General features: G+C 41.7%; 1 protein-coding gene across 2 annotated transcripts in view; it reads left to right on the top strand.

Moving 5' to 3' along the window:
- The first annotated feature begins 355 nt into the window (after positions 1 to 355).
- MYH15 (myosin, heavy chain 15) overlaps positions 356 to 19397 on the top strand; it is a 45372-nt gene continuing 26330 nt past the window's right edge. The window contains exons 1-17 of one of the 2 annotated variants that reach the window (XM_009886435.1): positions 356 to 483; positions 1588 to 1691; positions 2221 to 2364; positions 4087 to 4243; positions 5699 to 5726; positions 6608 to 6701; positions 8104 to 8124; positions 8698 to 8790; positions 10097 to 10160; positions 10253 to 10351; positions 12309 to 12412; positions 12845 to 12983; positions 13576 to 13694; positions 14785 to 14934; positions 15870 to 16040; positions 17122 to 17301; positions 18551 to 18683. In XM_009886435.1, the coding sequence (XP_009884737.1) occupies positions 393 to 483; positions 1588 to 1691; positions 2221 to 2364; positions 4087 to 4243; positions 5699 to 5726; positions 6608 to 6701; positions 8104 to 8124; positions 8698 to 8790; positions 10097 to 10160; positions 10253 to 10351; positions 12309 to 12412; positions 12845 to 12983; positions 13576 to 13694; positions 14785 to 14934; positions 15870 to 16040; positions 17122 to 17301; positions 18551 to 18683 (1891 nt within the window). In that variant the 5' untranslated portion in view covers positions 356 to 392. Of the gene's footprint in view, positions 484 to 1587; positions 1692 to 2220; positions 2365 to 4086; positions 4244 to 5698; positions 5727 to 6607; positions 6720 to 8103; positions 8125 to 8697; positions 8791 to 10096; positions 10161 to 10252; positions 10352 to 12308; positions 12413 to 12844; positions 12984 to 13575; positions 13695 to 14784; positions 14935 to 15869; positions 16041 to 17121; positions 17302 to 18550; positions 18684 to 19397 lie in introns of both variants that reach the window. The other variant, XM_009886436.1, reaches the window with a different exon arrangement.

Below are 19397 nucleotides of genomic sequence, written 5' to 3'. Positions count from 1 at the left end.
AAGTGGTTTTTAAAATCACAGCTTCAAGTGGTCCGTTTTATCTCCTGCTCTTAAGCACCGTTCCACCATTTGTGCCACAAAGAAGAGATTAAATTCTCCTGTGGAGATAACTGTGACCCAAGTTGTGGTGTTGAACTACAGAGGATCTGGCTGGCTTTACATAAGCTGAGCCGGGGAAGAGTTTAACTCAGGGTGCAATATAGCCTCAAATCTGTGTTAGATATTTGCGTTTCAAATTAGTCATCACTTTGATCAGCCACCTGCCACATTGTGCTGAGTGTTTTGTATTGCCTCAGATCATCCAAGAAATAGAATTTTCCCCCCTTTCTTTGGTACGCCAGGTGCCTTTCTTTTTTCCTCTTCGAGCTGTGCCACCATAAACCCTTGCCAAGATGATGGACATGTCGGAATTCGGGGAGGCTGCTCCCTTCCTCCGAAAGAGCGAGAAGGAACTGATGATGGCACAGACCGTCGCCTTTGATGGTGAGTCCCTTTATGCTGCCAGTGACTGGGTAAGCGGGATAAGGGATGCATCCAGGTATAGCTGTGTGAATGCAGAGCAAAGCAGGATGCAAAGCCTCCCGTGTCGCTGCTGTGTTGCTGCTGCTCTTTGAGGTAGCTGGTTCAACCACGCTTTGGTTCCTTTATTCTGCAGAGCTATAAGAAGCTTCCAGGTAGTACTAAATAGAAATTATCTATTAATTTATATTAAGTAAGTAATTAACAAAATTTAGAAGCAAGGAGTATTTGTACTGCTCTGCTAAAGTGGGGGGATCGTGTCTTGTCCATTTGAAAGAAAAATGCCACACATTGATGTTCCCGAACTGAGAGAGATTCTGCCGCCTGACAAGATGTCTTTTTATGTTGTACCTGTGCATCTGTTTGATTTGCAGGCTGCATGACAATCTGATGTTAGCTTTTAGTTTCCCATAATTTATTTTTCATGAGATGGATTGACATGAGCCCTGAGGTGTAGTAGTAAGTATAAATATACCAATATCCACAGCAATACACTATTCAGAATAGTTGTTATGACTGAAGACCTAAAGTCTAGTGCAGCTACTCCAGAATTCTAAAAAGCCGCATACATAACTGAATGAGAGTTATTAATATTGCTGCTTTTCAAGACAAACTTCAGAAGAATGTGCAGGGATAAGGTTAAATCTGATAGCTGGCAGGCAAATACTGTGGGCTGAGTTCCTCACTCAGATGGCGACTTGCTGTGTGACGTTTTAGCAAATGCCTTCATTTGGGCTTGGATCTCAGTTCTTCCATCTGCACAGTGGTGATAATGATTATGGATTTCCCGGGGAGGCTGAGGCTTAGCCAGCATTTGTGAAATATTTTGACACCTTGTGCTGGAAGGATCTAGAGGAAGCCAAGTGGTGGTTTCAAAGGGGAGACAACATTTGGGAGCCCTACGCCTCCTGCTTTGGCCAGCACCTCCCCAGCACTGCCGATCTGCTGCCATCCCAGAGGTTTTGTGTCGCTGGTGTGGAAAAAGCAACCCCCGCCATCTCACTGAGCTGGGCACGGTGCTACTGTTTGACACAAAGCTGTGAACCCTCCATCTCCTTAATTTCACAGGGAAGAAGAAATGTTGGGTTCCTGATGACAAGAAAGCCTACGTTGAAGCTGAAATTACAGAAACCAGCGGTGGCAAAGTGACCGTGGAGACAACAGATGGAAGGGTACAGAACTGGGTTTGCCTGACCTGTGACTAACAAGGCCGGAGCAGCAAGCTCCAGACATTACCCGTCCCGGTTTAAGCTCAGTTGCCTGTTTCATGAAATGGACTGTGAAGAGGAAGCCCCAGTAACTGGTGCCGTATCAGAATGACATATGAAAAACCACCAAGGGTAAAAAACAGCAAGGTGGTGGGGGACGAGCATCAGCCACCGCACAGCCGCAGGCAGTCTGTGAGCAGAGGTGTGCAACCAGATGGTTCTGGTTTGCCCCCTCGAGGTAAAAGCCCAGGCTGCAGCTAAATCCCATGGCTCCTTTTGCAGCCATACCACCGCACTCCTTAATCTTATCATCTTGGCCTATCCCTTCTGATAGCTGTGGAAACAAACAGTATTACTTACATAGGCTGGGTTTGAGCTGAAGGACTTCCATCTATGGGGTGGTGGGTGGGGGAATATGTTCTCCTATAAGGTGTGTGAAGCAAGAGAAAATCCCAGTGTTTTCCAGTGGTGCCATACTTATCTGTCTCTGCAGACCATGACTATAAAAGAAGATGATGTGCAGTCAATGAACCCTCCCAAATTTGACATGATTGAGGACATGGCTATGCTGACCCATCTGAACGAGGCGTCTGTGTTGTACAATCTGAGGAAGCGCTACAGCAACTGGATGATCTATGTAAGGGTCATTACCACGGTGTATACAGATAGGTGCATTTCAAGTGCAGATTTCACATTTGAACATGTTGTGTTCTTCATATTCAGTTTACAACTTTGATAAGTCACAAAACTGAGAGTCTTGCTCCTCTTTTATGGAAAGAAGTTGCTCAGAGCTGGCTTATGTCTGAATGGAGACAGACAAAACTGAATGAATAAGATGGTGTCTGGTTCTTTGGTTTTGCTTGCTGGCCTAGGAGAAGGGGTGTTGTGGGGCATATTTTCAGCCATCAAGGCATTGTGTAGACCTAGTTTATTTTTGCTTTCCTAATATTAATCCGTGCCAATACCAGCCATGGAGATTTCCTTGTTAAGAAACAATGCCTCAAGCTTAGAGCACACATGTAACTTCTTTCAAGTATGAGCCTTTCTATCTTTAGTTCAGTAATTTTATTCCCTTCATTTTCAGTGCTGACATCTGTCCCGTTTCACTCTGGCCTTTTCCCTTGCTCTGTGTCTTCCCCATGACATCATGAGCATAATTTCTGTCAGCACCAGACCAAGCTTCGGTAGCATCTAATTTTATCAGACCAAACTTTTGCTCTCAGTTTGCTGCATTCAGTTGTGTCTGAAATCAGTCAGGGGAATCGATAGATTTTTCTAGCCAATCCCTGTTCTGGATTTTGGTGTTCATCAGAGGAGCAAATCCAACTTTTTTCCATTTAAATTCTGATTGTTAAATATATTCTGCATTTCTCCAATAACCCCTGTATGGACATGTATGGCCTAAAGCATAGCTTTGCTTGCAGATCAGTATGGGTAGAAATTTGGCATCTTGCCTTGATCCATTTACTGTTTGGGGCTTTTCTTTTCCTTGTAGAAGATAGGACTGAGGACTTATGCCAAGTCTATTCTGGAGCAGGTCCTAATGCTATTTTTAGGGGAAGACACGTGGATTTCAACCAAAACTTTTAGAATGCAATTGAGCTCATTAACATAGTGCTTGTGCCCCTACAATAACTGGGTTTCTTGGAAGATTTTTGCTTCAACCTGGCCTAAGTACCTGAAAAGTTACCTGCTAACTCTGATTCCCTGGGGTTACAACTGAAAACTCATTCATCCTCAGAATGACCAGGCTCCAGCTAACTGATGTAAATAGCCCAAAGAGCGACTATATAGATAGATTTTTACCAACTGTGTTTCTCCAAAAGCTGAAAAAAGCTCCACAGCTTTGGGGAATAACAGTATGAAGTTGTTTTCTCTTTGAACACCCACCAGAAATTGCCCCAAGGTGCTCACATCAAATTAATAATGGGAGACTGTTTCTCCTCCGAATAATGGAGTTCAAACAGGAAAGCTGTAACTTTTCTTACCTTCAAAATGACTGTTTCCAAGAGGAAACAACTCTCATGGGGTAGCAAGGCAGAAAATCAGGCCTAGGTCTATTTGCTGCTCTTTTGTTTTGCTGAAGGGGCTGTTTCTCTTTCTGGTTGTCATCTTGAAAATACTTTTTCCCCTTTGGAAAACTGTTTAATATCTGTAGTTTTGATACCAATTGCCAATAGGAAGTCACTTTGCAGACCAGTAGCTTTAGAAATTGAGATCAAAGGCTGAAATTCAAGTCAGAATTCAAACTTGAATCAGAAGCTGGCAACACCAGATCCTGCTTCGTTAACTAAGACTTTTTTCCTTATTCCTCATGCATTTATTTTTTTTCCACTTGTTGTTTTGTGTTCCTCTCTAGACCTATTCGGGTTTATTCTGCGTGACTATAAATCCCTACAAGTGGTTGCCTGTCTACAAGTCGGAAGTTGTTGCCGCATACAAAGGCAAGAGGCGCTCAGAGGCTCCTCCCCACATCTTCTCCATTGCTGATAATGCATACCACGACATGCTGCGTAGTAAGTGGCACTGTTTGCTTTCAAATTTCATTTCGCTTTATTTAGCCGAAGTGAATCGTACCGGATGGAAGTTTGTGAGAGCTTTTGCAGTGTGCAACAAACGTACAAATACTCTACAAGCAGCAGGGACTTGGCAGTCTGTGTCAATTATATATATATACTTTTTATTATTATTATTTATTTATTTTTTAACTCCCCTCACTGTCCCTGTGGTACTTCTGGCAACAGTAAGCTCTGTACATGATTTATCTGTAAGGTGCACAAATTTAGCTGTCTGAACTGGGTGAATTCATCAGTTTGTAACAGAAATGTGGCCATGCCCCAAAGGTCTGTAAGTATTTTCCCAGTTTCAAAAATAAATTTGCTAACAGTTTATGCTCAATATTCTAACATTTATGAGGTGCATGCATTCAAAGGTTAGTGAAGGACAGCTCTGTAGGGTTCTGTGCGCACATGACTTGCAGAAACCTGCCATGGGTCAGTGTTGCACTGACTGCCATGGGTCTGGGCTCCAACCCTGTGGCAGTGAACTCCAGATTTTCCTGTGAAATTTTCTTGCCCTGACCCTCAAGTTATTTGAAAAAAGAGTTTATCAGCAGAGGGCAGCAGTGATGTGCTCACACCAGGTCCTGCGAAGCGGCAGGGTAAATCCCAAAGAGGCTTGATGGGAACACATCCTGCTGTCACTTGGTTTTAATAAAATGGAAAGTGCCGCAGCTGCCAGGGGACAGAAGGCGCTGGGCAGAGGGAGTGTGTGTGTGGCTGCAAAGAGATGCTCTCTTATCAGATAAGAATGAAATATGGAAAGGCTGCCCAACAGGTAGCCTGTTATGATGACTGGAATTAAAAAACAAAAGAGAAATTTAGGCTCAGAGGCTTGGGAAGCTGCTATGATTTAGCATTTGCTGAACTTGCTTAATAATACATTAAGGCTGCAAAGTGTTCTAATAAACACTTATTTCTGGTCAGGCTATTAATAGCAGGGATGCTATAAAACTTCATTCCAGCAGCAAGGCCAACTGAAGAAGAGTACATATGCATAGTGAGGAACAGCATGTGAACAAACAGCAAAATTACTTGGGTTGGTCTAGTATTGCAGGAGCAGAAGGGTCAGATGTGAGCAAAGATGTACTCAGGAGTAAGAAAAGACACATTTTGATGACAGGAAATTACTTTCTTTATTATAATCTCTCAGACAGAGGGAGAACCTGCATGACTGACAGGTCTTTAGTACCGACTTGAACAAAACAGGAGAGGAGGGTTGAGGGCAGGGCTAAAATTTGCACTGGTGGAGGTTGGACTAGATGATGCTAGATTTTATCTTTCCATCTCTGCTTCATGTGATTCTCTCCTGTCCTTGCAGGACTGATTCTGGAATAGTTGGTACACATTTGCAATTATAATAAGCAATTTGTACAGCCTACTAAATTTGTCTCTCCCCCCCCCCCTCCACAGATCGGGAGAATCAGTCGATGCTGATCACGTAAGTGCTTCTTTTTTCCCTGATTTGAGACTCTGTTGCTGCAAAAACCTCAGAAGAAAAAAAAAAATCCTACTGAAATACAAGCTGACCCTTGAAATCTCAGCTAAATTGCCTGGAACTTGATCCAAGTAACTGGCAATTTGTCCATCTGATGGCTGCCTTGAGCCCCATGGGAAAGGAGTGGCTAAGGGTTTGATGGAGACTGGCCCATTTCTGATCCCCATCTGGTATTCCTTCCAAGTAGGCACGAAAACAAATCAGCAGGCAGTTAAAGAAGCTTCTTCCAGGGTGAGCCTTGCTGTGGCTGCCATCTTTGGACTGGGAAGACTCCTTCTTTTCAATGTGGTTGCTCTTGCTGCAAATTGTATTTATGAGTGTTGTATAGACACATCTAAAGGGAGGCAGATGACCAAAGCAGCAAAGAAGTGGCACATCATTTACTGACAAGCATGAAAGATGGAGAGTTGGGTGTCTCTCTACATGATTCACATGTTCTTCTGGATAATGCTGGCAAATTGCTGCAGCTTTTCTGTATATTTCCCAACTCATTAGCTATATATAGATATACCTCAGATCCTCAGTCTGGATGTTTGTAATAAAATTTCGTGCTCTTAAAGGAAGCTCGGTGTAGCATGGATTTGTACTAGATTTCTGAGCCTAGTCACATGAAGAATTCATTAGTTGCTACTATCGTAGGCATTCACCTCTTTGTTGAGTCAATTTAACGTGATTTCAACTGAAGTGGCCAAACAACAGGCTGCAGAAATCAGAGTCAATGATTCTGAGAACAGCCTATGTGCAGGGAGGAGCTGGCAGGATAGGAGGGTGAAAGGATTACAACTATTTAAGCACTGCCTATGTTATCTTCCTCCTTCCCTTAGCGGAGAATCCGGTGCTGGCAAGACTGTCAACACGAAACGTGTCATCCAGTACTTTGCCACAGTGGCAGCCCTGGGTGAACCTGGTAAAAAGAACGTAAGTCTGCTGGTGGCTGTTTCATTTCAGACTCCCAAGGTTTTTCTGTTGTGTACAACTAACCTCACAAGTCTACATCCTAAACACTAAACCATGTGCTAGACCTCAACAGGCATGGTTAAGGAAAGAAACTGTTGGGAAAAGATACTGGTGCTTCTACATGGCATTACTGAGAGTGTGCTGCTCTGAAGGTAGAAAGGCAATGCTCATCTGAACTTGCCACGCTCCAGATGGAGCAGCAAAACCACTCCTGGTTCTGAACAGCTGGTTGTTGCTGCTGCTTTTTTCAAGGATTTTTAGTTTTCGAGTGTGTTAAATATCTTTCTGATTGTGTTAAAGATGGTCGAAAGATGGGGAGACTGTGAAGATTAAGAAATATTTTTTTTCACATAGAAAATAGTTTTCAAAAGGACTAGCATTATCATTTCTCATCAAAATGTCTGTTTTGTTGAAAGCTTTTTTGTCCACAAAAAAGGAATGTTTTGACAAAAGATTTTTTTTTAAATCAGCTTTCCTGTATTTCTGTTTGGATAAGTGCTGTTCTGCTTATAAGTGCTCTCTAAGGTTACAGTGAATACTGTATTCATGCTGGTTTTTATCTTGTGTTGCTATGAGCTTATTCACCACAAGCTTCATTGCACTTGAAGGCTCAGCACTCTTTCGTGATGAATTAACTGATTCCTATGAACTGTATTTATAAGGCCAAAATTGCAGCCAGGCTTGAATTCTGTACACATAACTCACATCACCAAAATCTAATGTACATTCATCTGAGGCCTGCAAGGCTCTCTTAACAAATAATTGAGTGGTCCAGAGCCAGCTTTCTGCGTGTGGTAAGGTTGGTGCTCATAATGTTGTGTGAAACCTGATGTGCTCATGGAACGATTGTGCAAATAGCAGATATTGCAGTTGGAAGATATTCCATGTAATTTATCAGCTCAGGTTGCATTTTATTTTCATTATCATCACCCTTTTTTTTTTTTTTTTTTTTTTCCAAATAATCCAAGAGTTCAAGTGCAGCACGATCTAATTGTCTAACTTGTCTGTTTGCATTTACATCCTTTTATTCTTACCACCTGGCACCAGTGTCTTTTCTCTGTCCAGTTAGTTAGCCTTTTGGTTCATTGTGGAACATCTCCAGAGCAAAACCAGGCAGATGTTTGGAGCAGGGGTTAGAGCTAGATAGGAACAGCACTTGGCTATTTTGTGATGTATGGTGAATGCAAAGTAACAGCCACCTGTGCTTTTTGAAGGAAAGCTTCAGAAAGTCTGGCTGGTATGTTGGTGTCCACTAGACATCTAACCTTGCTAATCTTTATCTTTTGTGATGTCCTTCATGTTAGTACTCACGCTCTCTCTTTTCTTTTTTTTTTTTTTCTCCTATGTGTCCCTCTTTTGACAGCAACCAGCTACCAAAACTGGGGTAAGTCATCAGCTTTGCTATTTTATCTTTTCCATGTGAAAATGGTCCTGGGCTCTGTCAGTCTGTGTTCATGAACCTCAGCATTTCAGTTTGTGTGGTTGCCCCAGTGAAGGATCTCTGGACCCTAAGTAGTTTACTTCAGCAAACTGAAGTTTGTGTGAGAGTTAATGCTTTTCTCATCTCCAAAAATCCCAAATATTACAAGCTCTAAGTGCTTTCAAATGTAATGCATTTTAGTGCTTGTCACTGTCCTCAATAGCCCCTCTCCTTCACACATCCACTTGGATGTCCCCACATGCTTCACAGTACATGGGAAGATAAGGTGATTTCTTTCGTATGCAGATGGCATAAAATATCAGATCTACAAAGCAAAATGGTAGAGAGCAGTGGAATGTTTTAGGCTTTTTAAGCACTCATAATTGACTGATGATCTTGCTGTTACGCCATTCACACTGTGACACCCCGAGGGTGGAGCTAAATCACTTTGCTTCGGAGGCTTCTCTGTAGAAGTGAATGCATGGCTAAGTTTGTGGACTGTAGGTTTCTCAATACTATTTCAATCTTGATTCCCAGGGAACCTTGGAGGATCAAATCATTCAAGCAAACCCAGCCCTAGAGGCTTTTGGAAATGCCAAAACCCTGAGAAATGACAACTCCTCACGTTTTGTAAGTCTGTGACATAATGTAATGATGTCCTCTTCAACAATGGTAGATAATAACATCTCTGTAATAATCCCTTCACAAGTTGCTTCTCATTTTGTCCATTAAAATGGCTGGATCTCCACACAGTGGAAGAATAACAAAGCACGCTGTAACCAGGAAAAACTACTGGAAGGATTAAAGATAAAAAGAAACAAAGAAAGATCCACCCTGACTAATTGTTTAAACTGTATATGATGAGGAGACAAGCAAAGCCGAACTTATGAAGTCCTTTGAACAGCAATGGCAGATCTTCCCCCTGGACTGCCTATTTTTCTACCATGTTTTCCACTAGCCTAAGTCATTCCCTCTCCCTATAGTACCTCTACTGTGTCACCGAGTTTCAGAAATACACCACAGTCCCTGCTCCCTCCCACATCTTTCCCCTCTGCAGACCCACACATGCAGCAGTACTCCTACCTTTGACCCATACCATCTACCTTTTTGGCTGAGCAAGCTGCCCCAGCTTGTCCCTCAGCGTTGACATGACCTTGGGCCCCTCCTCGTTTCCATTAGGCTTGCTGGAGAGAAATCCCCTCGGGAGCTCTGCCTCTGCCACATCTGTTTGACGTTAGCTCCGAGGTCCAAAAGGAATGGCATGAGGATGACAGCCTGAGTTTCTAGCCACACTTCCCTAACAAATCCGGTTAAAAATTAGATTGGAAGGGGCGGAAAGGGTCAGAGGTTGTAAGCATCTGTGGAAAGCTACACAATTGTATAAGGAGTTTGTCAGCTGGAATGGAAATCAATTACTTAAAAAGGTTGATGTGTTTGAATATGATAAAGTAATTGAAAACTACCTGATATTTATGAAAATTGGGGGAATGAATGTGCAAATATTATGGGCAAAGCAGTGTAAAATCACAACACCCTTCTGATGCAAGCAGTTGCATGTAAGTTAGGACTGCAAATGAGGAGGAGTCAAAAAGGGAGCCTGTGTGTTTCATGCCCACATTATTGTTCTGAGTCCTGCATTACAGTAAACCTGCATCATAAAACTGGAAGCTACATGCATTTCCATATTTTAGCCTGGCAGATAAGAACACAGTTATCATTTTCCCTCAAGCTGATTACATAGCTGTATGCATAGATTTATGCTTGGAAAAGCGTGGTATCATTGTTTGATATTTCTCATTGAAAATCTGCCTATGCAAAGTAAATGAGTTAGCCTAAACTGATTCTTTGGGCCAAATGATTGCCTTCAAGCAGTATCCTTTGTTTCCCTCTGTGTATACTATATGCGCTAATTAGAATATTCTTCTGTCTGAATTAGGGTAAATTTATCCGAATCCATTTTGGAACCACAGGCAAGCTGTCATCTGCTGATATTGAGATTTGTAAGCAGCAAACTCTCATTTTTTAAAAAGTACAATTGCTCATCTGAAAGCTTGGAGAGCCTGTCTCACTGAATTTTACTTTGTGCAACTAGATTTATTGGAGAAATCCCGAGTGATTTTCCAGCAACCGGGTGAAAGAGACTATCACATCTTCTACCAAATCCTGTCGGGAAAGAAACCAGAGTTACTGGGTAAGCATTACATGGGTCTATAGCTTTTAAGAACCAACCTTTAGCCGAATAGACAGTGGCTGAGGAGGGGGCAGGGGGCAAACCTGTGTTCAGGAAGGCCCTTACGCTTCCGCTTGAGGAAATTGAACTTCCACCAACAAATACTCTCTAATAAAAATGCTGTTCCAATGGCAGCAACAGAGACCATTTGTCTGTCATATACTGATGCAGGTACCCTATAAAGTGAAGTGATATTACAGATTAGTCTAAGACAGGACTTTTAAAACATAGCGTTATAAAGGCAAAAAACCATCACTATGAATTTGCATAAACCAAGGTCTCCAAACATCTGGAAAATGCTGCGCCTCCAAAAGCATTTGTGGTGATAAAACTTTAATTATCCATATTTTCACATATGAGGAGATTTGCTTATCGATGTACGAAGAAAAGCTAGTCCCCTCTTTCTGCCCCGCATGCGAAAAGTGGCACCCTAGCATGTTCTGTGGCAAGGGCGAATATGCAAAGCTGCCTGCTGCTGATTTACTCCTTTCAAGTTTTCTCTGGCTGAGTGTGGTCCCATAGACCTGCTGGAGAAGAGCAGAGAGCAGATGAGGTCTCTCTGTTCCCATCTCCTAATGCTTCGAATGAAACCTTCACTAGTTATTTAAGTGATGTGGTTTGCTGACTTTAATTTGTGCTCTGAAGAAACACATTTTATGAAATACATTGAAGAGTCACTTTATTGCTGCACTAAACTGCTACTAAGCCATAGCAATCATAATCTGGTTTGAAGTCTTGTTATCCTGACATTGTGTGATCAAGTCCCTAACCCTCTTAGCTTTTATGTGGCCTAATTAATGATGATTACGGGAAAGATTTCAAGGCAGCATTGCACTGAGATTCCTGCCTGTGCTGGAAAGATTCAAGGCAGCATTGCACTGAGATTCCTGTGTGAATGCCTGTGCTGGAAAGATTCTCTTTCTCATAAACTGTCTATCTGTGTACTCTGCAACAACACACACCTTTCTGGCCAGCAGGAGCATGTCTGCAGGCTCTCGAAGAGGCTGAAACCAATGGGGACTTGTGGTTTTTAGACAAGAAATGTATGCGTTTGTATATAAACACATACATATCTAAATACAGATATGTATAAATATAGAAAAATATAAATGTAGATAAATGAATACATAACAGTGACTACATAGCAAAGTAACACAGACTTACAGAGAATATGTTTTTGTATACACATATTGATAGACATGTATATATTTACACATGTATTTAGACATGTAGGTATGCGTGTATGTATATAAAAGATTGAAATCTAGGCGAAACCTTGGTCTGCTGGATGTGGGCGAAAGTTTCTGCTGATTTAGGGAAGTAGAACTCTCCCTATAGCTTTGCAGCCAGCTAGCTTTCTAGAAAACACCTCTACATTTTTCGGTTTTCATGTGAAGGAAAAGGAAAAAAGAGAGAAAGCGAGACCCGTATTCAGGCTTTTGTTCATTAAGAGCCAAATATCCTTTGCAGAGAGTCCTGGAAGTCATTATTTTGTGAGTCTCTCATAAAAAGGAGGAACCATGCCTATTGTCCCTGTCTTGGATTATACTAAAATCTTTTTCTCCTCTGTACTTAGATGGGATTTTTACCCCTACAGGCATGCAAGGCAGAAAGTAGGGCTTTACAGGAAATGGTGAGCCCAGTATACTGCAAAACATGCTTAATAAATGTTTATGCAGTATGCCCATATTCTTTTTATTCATGCTCTCTCTAAATCTTTGTCTTCAGACTGGAATAGTAGAATGAGAGAGTTGGTTGCTGCCCTGCAGTTGTAAAAACAAAACAAAAAAAAGCCCAGAAAACAACTTTATACACAGTTGTGCAGAGACACATGTATGTCAGAGTTGATCTTTTGATCTCCATTTTTGGGGGATATCCTGAATGGATGGCAGTTTTGACCTTGGCAGTTCTTTTACAGATATGCTACTGGTGTCTACCAACCCATATGACTACCACTTTTGCTCACAAGGAGTAGTTACAGTGGACAACTTGGATGATGGAGAAGAATTGTTGGCAACGGATGTAAGCCTGTATTGATTTGACTTTGTGCTTCATAGATTAGGCGTGTGTGGGGAGGGAAAGTGCTGGCAGGAGCCTAACTTCTGACACTGAAACTGTTGGACCAAACCGAAAGTAGAAATGGGTCTTAGTTGCATTCATACTATGAAGCACGAGGCCTGATAAACTATTATACTTCTGAATCTGGCCTTGCTCCATGTAATGCCCATGGACACAATGTTCTTATAATTTTGATACATAAAATGCTAGATAAAGGGAGCTCTCCTCCTGCTCCCCAGCCATTGCTGGGTCTTCAGGGTGTTCCAGTGGCTGCTTTGTGAGGTAACACCCCTTGGCAGGTTAGTAATATCTGTCATGCAAAGGTATATTGCGGGGCTGCAAAATGCCATTGCTTTTGAATAGGTAAGCGACAAAATATCTGTTTCCTTTTCACAGCAAGCCATGGACATCTTGGGATTTGTGCCTGATGAGAAGTCTGGTTCCTACAAGCTCACAGGTGCTATCATGCACTTCGGGAACATGAAATTCAAACAAAGGCCCAGAGAAGAGCAGGCAGAAGCTGATGGCACTGAAAGTAAGAATAACACCTCAAATTACCCCTTACCTTCAGAAGTCTGGCATATATCATGCACTGTGTTGAGGAAGAAGCAGCGTGTTTGCTTTGATCTTGCCCAATGTAGTTCCTGCTCAGCCAAGAGTGCTGTGCTTTGTCTGTAGCAGTGGCTTGTTCAGTGGTAACCTTACTTAGTAGAAGGTGAATAGGCACAGTCAGAGAAACCCAATGAAATTCCATTTTTGTGACCACCGAACAAAATGGTTTTAAAAAGTTGTTGCCTTAGCTTTCTGTTCCATGTCTTCAGGTCTTGCTTCTTTACTTCTCTTGCACCTGAAACTTTCTATAACCAGTGTTGAGACACGTTCTTTTCCCTATCCCTGAAGAATTTCTCAAGTGTGATTCTTGCCTCAATTGGGGTCTAAGGTAGCTAGATGACCTTCTCTACCACAAGGGAAAGTACAGGCACATATAGCACAAATCATTAAAAAAGAAAGATCTTTATCTGGTTTGTCTTTGGAAGTGGATGTACTTACTTAATATATTTTTCTTGGCAAGGCCTGTTTCTGTGTGGAATTTCAAAGCCAGTTAAAACCTTGTTTCTCTTGATCAGGTGCTGACAAAGCTGCCTACCTAATGGGAATCAACTCCTCTGATTTGATTAAGGGTTTATTGCACCCTAGAGTGAAAGTTGGCAACGAGTATGTGACCAAAGGTCAAAGTGTTGAACAGGTAAGGAGAAGCTTTTAGGGCATTTGGATACCTGTCCACAAGCCTTGAGGATTAATCTGTAACATCTCAGAGGGACAGAAGGCTGCTAGAAATGGTGGCGCGTACCTCTAGTAGCTGTTCTCATTTTATATCCCCAAACCTGGGGGAATGGACAGTGAAGTGCAGAAAATTGGTAGAGACTGACAAAGGAATAGTGACTGGCACTGCCTTTGATAGGATTGTTTTTCTGAGGTGTTAGTAGCGGCCACCCAAGGAAACCAGGTGCAATAAAACCACATGGGGATTAATATCTAATTCTGGATGAGAATAGTTACCTAGAAGAGTTGAGTCATGGATTATTTATTCACTCATCACTCATTCATTATTCATGTAATTTTAAGCTCTGTGTGACCTCAATCAGCTAAAGGCAATATCCACTTAAAGGTATCTCTTAATTTAGGAAACAGAAGTCCTTGGGTTAGCACTGCTGTGGCTGTAGCAGTATTGTAGAAGATGCTGCGGCATTTTGGTTATGATGAAAATTGTTGTTTGAAGACAGGCTATGGTATAGGCTCAAAAACTAGAAAACTGCTGGACAGAGGTCTATCCTGTCAGTGTAGTCATGTATAAGCTAAAGAAGAGACTTTTGACAAACTTTTCATATCACCTGCTTATGCCACAGCATTCCTCAAAAATTAGAAGCAAATGGCAATGAGCAACTTGAGCCCAGACCTGCCTTGTTCTGGCAGTAGCTCTGGACATCATGGCTGGCATCCAGCCTGTGAGCTTTCTGGTGTCTAACTTCCACAGCAATGTAAGGAATTAAAACAGTTGCAACTTGCTGTCAAGCTGTTTCCCAAGAGGCACTATACTAGCACTTTATGTACGTGTTAGTATACATACATATAAATAAAAATAATTTGAAGAAAATTCAGCATAGATAATGGGAGAACCTATGTGTTGTATTAAGTATGCCTTGGTGATTATAAGAACCATTGTGAAATTTCATTTCAACCATAAATAGGGATTGAAGTAGGCTACTGCACTGAAATCCTTTTGTTCCACAGTGATTTCTGTTCCACATAGTGGCGTTTTGAAACATGTATTCTAGGTTTTGTATGCTGTTGGAGCCTTATCTAAGGCAGTGTATGATCGAATGTTCAAATGGCTGGTGGTCCGTATCAACAAGACCTTGGATACTAAGCTGCCAAGACAGTTCTTCATTGGAGTCCTGGATATTGCTGGGTTTGAAATCTTTGATGTGAGTATTAATGCGTCAGGACTTGGTGGAAGGTCATAAAAGATACAAAGCTATAGCTCTTGGGTGGGTATTTCTTTTTCTAAAGGAACAGAAGGCAAAGTGCTGAGAAGACATAAAGCAAATAGTGCACATGGTTTTATGAGGTTTTCCCATTAATAGATGTAGAAAACACTTGCCATTTAGCACAGCTGGACATGCTCATAGTTCCTGGGGAGGAAGAGGGTGGCAACCTTTAGCAAAAATATCTCACGTGCTTTGGGCTGTGTTTTAGGAGAATGTGTTGTTCCCACTCATATTTATTCCTCTTTGTATCTCAGTATAAGAGATATATCTTCATCTCAATATAAGAAGGAGTTTTTTTACAGTGAGAATAATCATTCACTGTAACAACCTCCCCAGGGACTTGGTAGAGTCCCCATCACTGGAGGTTTTCAAGATGTGATTGGACAGGGTGCTAGACAATGTCATCTAGGCTCCCTCTCCCACAAAAGGTTGGACCAGTTGATCTTTCAAGATCACTTCCGACCTGGGCTGTTCATATGTGAGGAAAGCACATCACAACTTCTGTTTCTGAGAATCCATTCCTGAAGATAAGTGCTTAATGCTGTTGCTGCTACGTGTCGCTCTATGTATGCAGCAGAGCAAAGCGCACTGGCTCTGCTTTACAGGACTGGTGTGGCATGCTGCTGAAAGAAAGGTACTTGCATCCTGAGAGACCTGAACAAATCTGGGCATCCTAACACTCTGGAAGACAGCACATGAGGCAGCCAGCAGCCTGCTACTGAACTCCCCCCTCTTTTGCCTTCAGTGTTATGCTCAGTAGTTTCTCAACTAGTTACTGTTGAGAAGATTTTAGATGTTTTCTTCTGGTGGTTCTACCAAGCCCTTAACCGTAGTTAACTGTGGTGCAAATGCTTCTTTTTTATCTCCTGCAGTTTAACAGCTTTGAGCAACTCTGCATCAATTACACTAACGAGAAACTGCAACAGTTTTTCAATCATCACATGTTTGTCCTGGAACAAGAAGAGTATAAGAAGGAAGGCATTGATTGGGTATTCATTGATTTTGGCATGGACCTGCAGGCCTGTATTGACCTAATTGAGAAGGTATGTACAGGAGTGCTGAGGTGTACTTACTGAATTGGTTTTATTCATGATGGTCCCTTGGAGATGTCCGCAAGTACCAGTGAACAGAGTAGAATAAACAGTAGGACAAGTTTCTTGCCTTTCTACATGCAATACAGAATCAAAGGAAAATCAGTATTTCTGGCATTTGTGGCTACTTGGCTTGACCTCCATAAGTTTGCCTTACAAAGCCAACAGTAACCACAAGCTGTAACTGTTAATTTGTATGGCTGTGTAGTCTTCCTTGGTTTTTACTTTTGTTTTTCTCTGTCCCTACTGTTCTTCCATTTACTTTGTTCCATGTATGCTTAGCATCAAACTTAGTTGTCAGCTTTTCAGGGCAAATAATAATTTTCAGTCACGTGCCCTGTACCTATCCCTGTGAGGCTCCTGTTTCTTACATTACGTGTTGATGTGCAAAGTCCTTAGTGCTCTTCCTAGCCTGGAACTACTGTTTCCCTCTCACCACTTCCTCGGCATGGGATATGCCTTTCCTTTTCTCTTCTTTGTGAGTATAATACGGTCTTGGTGGGGAGAGCTGTCTCTTCCTGTATCTCTTTTTCTGCCATCTCTTACGGCATGGCATCTAACCCTGCTGATATGCAAGGAAAAATGAAATTTTGTGTCTTGTATTAGCAGGACATTTGGAACAGCTGAAGTAGAAAGGCTGGTTATTAAGTGCTCTTCTACTTGATCACGTTCTTCTCCAGGGGTAGGATATCTGCACATGATCCTAGTCCCTCAAACAATTTGTCCAGTGCTGGGAAGTTAGTTCATCTTTTCCTGAGACATAAATATCAAAATTCTAGTTGGTCCAACTGCCTTGAAATGTAAATCAAACCCTTTCTAAGGAAGTTATCGTAAAGCCTTCTAAGGCAGAAGTGACATACTGAGTGGTCAAAGGTTTGGTTACTATTTTAACAGAATAGTCAAAGGCTTCCTCCTCAGGATGAAAAGAAATTCTGCAGGCTTAAAATTAAATCAGATCAAACCTAAAGGCTGGACAGCTACTGAAATCAGGGAGCCTAAGCATTTTCCAACAAAGATGTTCTTAAATCCACAGCCATTGGGAATCCTGTCTATCCTTGAAGAGGAATGTATGTTCCCGAAAGCAACAGATATGACATTCAAAGCCAAACTCTATGACAATCATCTTGGCAAGTCACCTAACTTGCAGAAGCCCAGACCTGATAAGAAAAGGAAATATGAAGCTCACTTTGAACTTCTTCATTACGCTGGTGCAGTAAGTTCCCCTGCTGGCAAGTAGACTTTGTATTAGAGGTCTTCCAGGTGGGGTTTGGCCTATATCACGGAACGAGGGAGGGTGAAAAGGATGACGAGGGGAAGAAAGGAACAGTGAGGAGTAAAAGCAGCCATCTACTCTCTCTGCACAAGAATTGCAACACAGTAAGACGCCACCAGATGCAAATAAACCAAAACAAACTGAGGAGGACTAACAGCGCTTTTGCTGAAAATATGCCTGGCTTTGCCTTTATCATTTTTCCTATAGTGAGATTCAGACCAGTGATTAAACAGCAGCAGCATCTAACTTTCCACCTTGGTTCCCTGTACAAATGAACTAAGTAATTTCTGCCTAACTTCAGGGATATTTAAAAAAGATTTAACGTCACTTTTTACTCATGTTAAGACCAGCGTGTCAAAGTAGCCAAGGGAAATGTTAATTCTGCTGTGAAGGTTTAGTTAACAGGCCTGCTGGTGACGGTGTAAACGGGAATACAATCCAGTACTTTGATACCTGAGCCAAAACTTGCTCGGTTTCAAAGCTGTTTTCAGACCAGATGGGCAGACACTATTTGTGAGGGGGACAGGAAACTTTTTATCAAACTAGAGTTGATATGAAGCCTCAGCACAGCAGAGCTGGAACCTACCTGATGCTGTTGATTTCAAATTGTAGTTGAACATTAAGCTAATTTTGTATTTATTAAGAGAAACAATGCCCATCTTGCTATTTATCTGTAGTTGTTAATATATTCAGCAAAGAAAATTAGAATTTTTATCCCCTTGTGGGATGGAACATATTTTCCCGCTAAACAGAGCTGTGGCCAAGTCCTGAAGTTAGATTTTTAATCGTTACATTTCTGTCAGAAAATCTTGATTATTTCAGTGTATCACACTGTTGTGAAGTGAAATTATTACTTGTGCATTTTATAGTTCAGCACTTATTAGTAGGGTTCCTGGGGCATTGATGACGTGTGGTATCTCTACAGCCAACCGCATTGAGTCCATGAGAAGATGCAGGGACCAGATAGTTTGGAAGGGGTGTGCAGGATTCAGATGGTAATTATTAGGAAGGGACGTTTGGGAATTAGGAAGCAGAGAATTGGAGCGGAAGCGATGAAGAACTGGGTGGCTGGTACTGCTCTGAGACTTCACAAAAGGTCATTGGCTTCAAGCCAAACCATAAAGACCTACTGGCTGCCCTGAAGGGGAACATTTCCAAACTCTGGTTTGTTTTCAATGTCTTGCTGTAGGTTCCCTATAACATCATTGGGTGGCTTGAGAAGAACAAAGACCCGCTTAATGAAACTGTAGTAGGTATTTTCCAAAAATCATCCAACAAACTCCTGGCAAGCTTGTTTGAAAGCTACGTTGGTGCTGACAGCGGTAAGCAAAATCAGCTCACATGGGTTTTCTTTCATTTCTGGGATGTGTGCTTGGCAATGAATTTCAGAAACAAAAAAAAAAAAATCTCTCAACTGCAATCGACTCAATGCTAAATGAGGCAGTTACTAATTACTTAGATGTGCGCAGCGTCTGTAGGACTTTGCCAGTTATACAAGGAGGCCATTAACTCAGCTAGTTTGAATGTGTAATACCTCTGAGCAATTTTGGCAAGGAAATCTGTGTGTTGTGAACACTCCAGTGGGAGTTTGAGCATGCAAGTGTTCAGATATGCAGGCAAGCGTTGCACAAAAGATTTTGTACATAAATACCTATGAGGAAGAACAGGTCTTGTTTCCCATGCTGTAGTCCTCCTTGCTAGCCACCCTAACTTAAAGAGGAAATACAAAGTTTAAGAGAGAGTTTAGGAATATTTTGTTGGATTGGTGGCAAGTAGACACTGAAGGTACGTGAACACGATTCCACATTGGTCAAAGTAGATGGTTTTGCCAATATGTCTTCCTTTTTGTTTGCAGTTAGGTTGTTTGTTGGGTTTTTTTGTTTGTTTGTTTAACAAGATTTAAGTATGTCTGAGAAAGTATTTAACCTGTATGTGTTACACAGAACTGTTTTATTTGTGAGAAGACAAGTAGCAAGCACCCAGAAAATTGATCTTAAGTAAATAAGACTGTCATTCATTACAAAGATGTAGCTCTT

Source organism: Charadrius vociferus, unplaced genomic scaffold (assembly GCF_000708025.1).
Source record: "Charadrius vociferus isolate BGI_N301 unplaced genomic scaffold, ASM70802v2 scaffold496, whole genome shotgun sequence".
NCBI classification, from domain to species: Eukaryota; Metazoa; Chordata; class Aves; order Charadriiformes; family Charadriidae; genus Charadrius; species Charadrius vociferus.
This window is presented reverse-complemented; position numbering and strand designations above follow the sequence as displayed.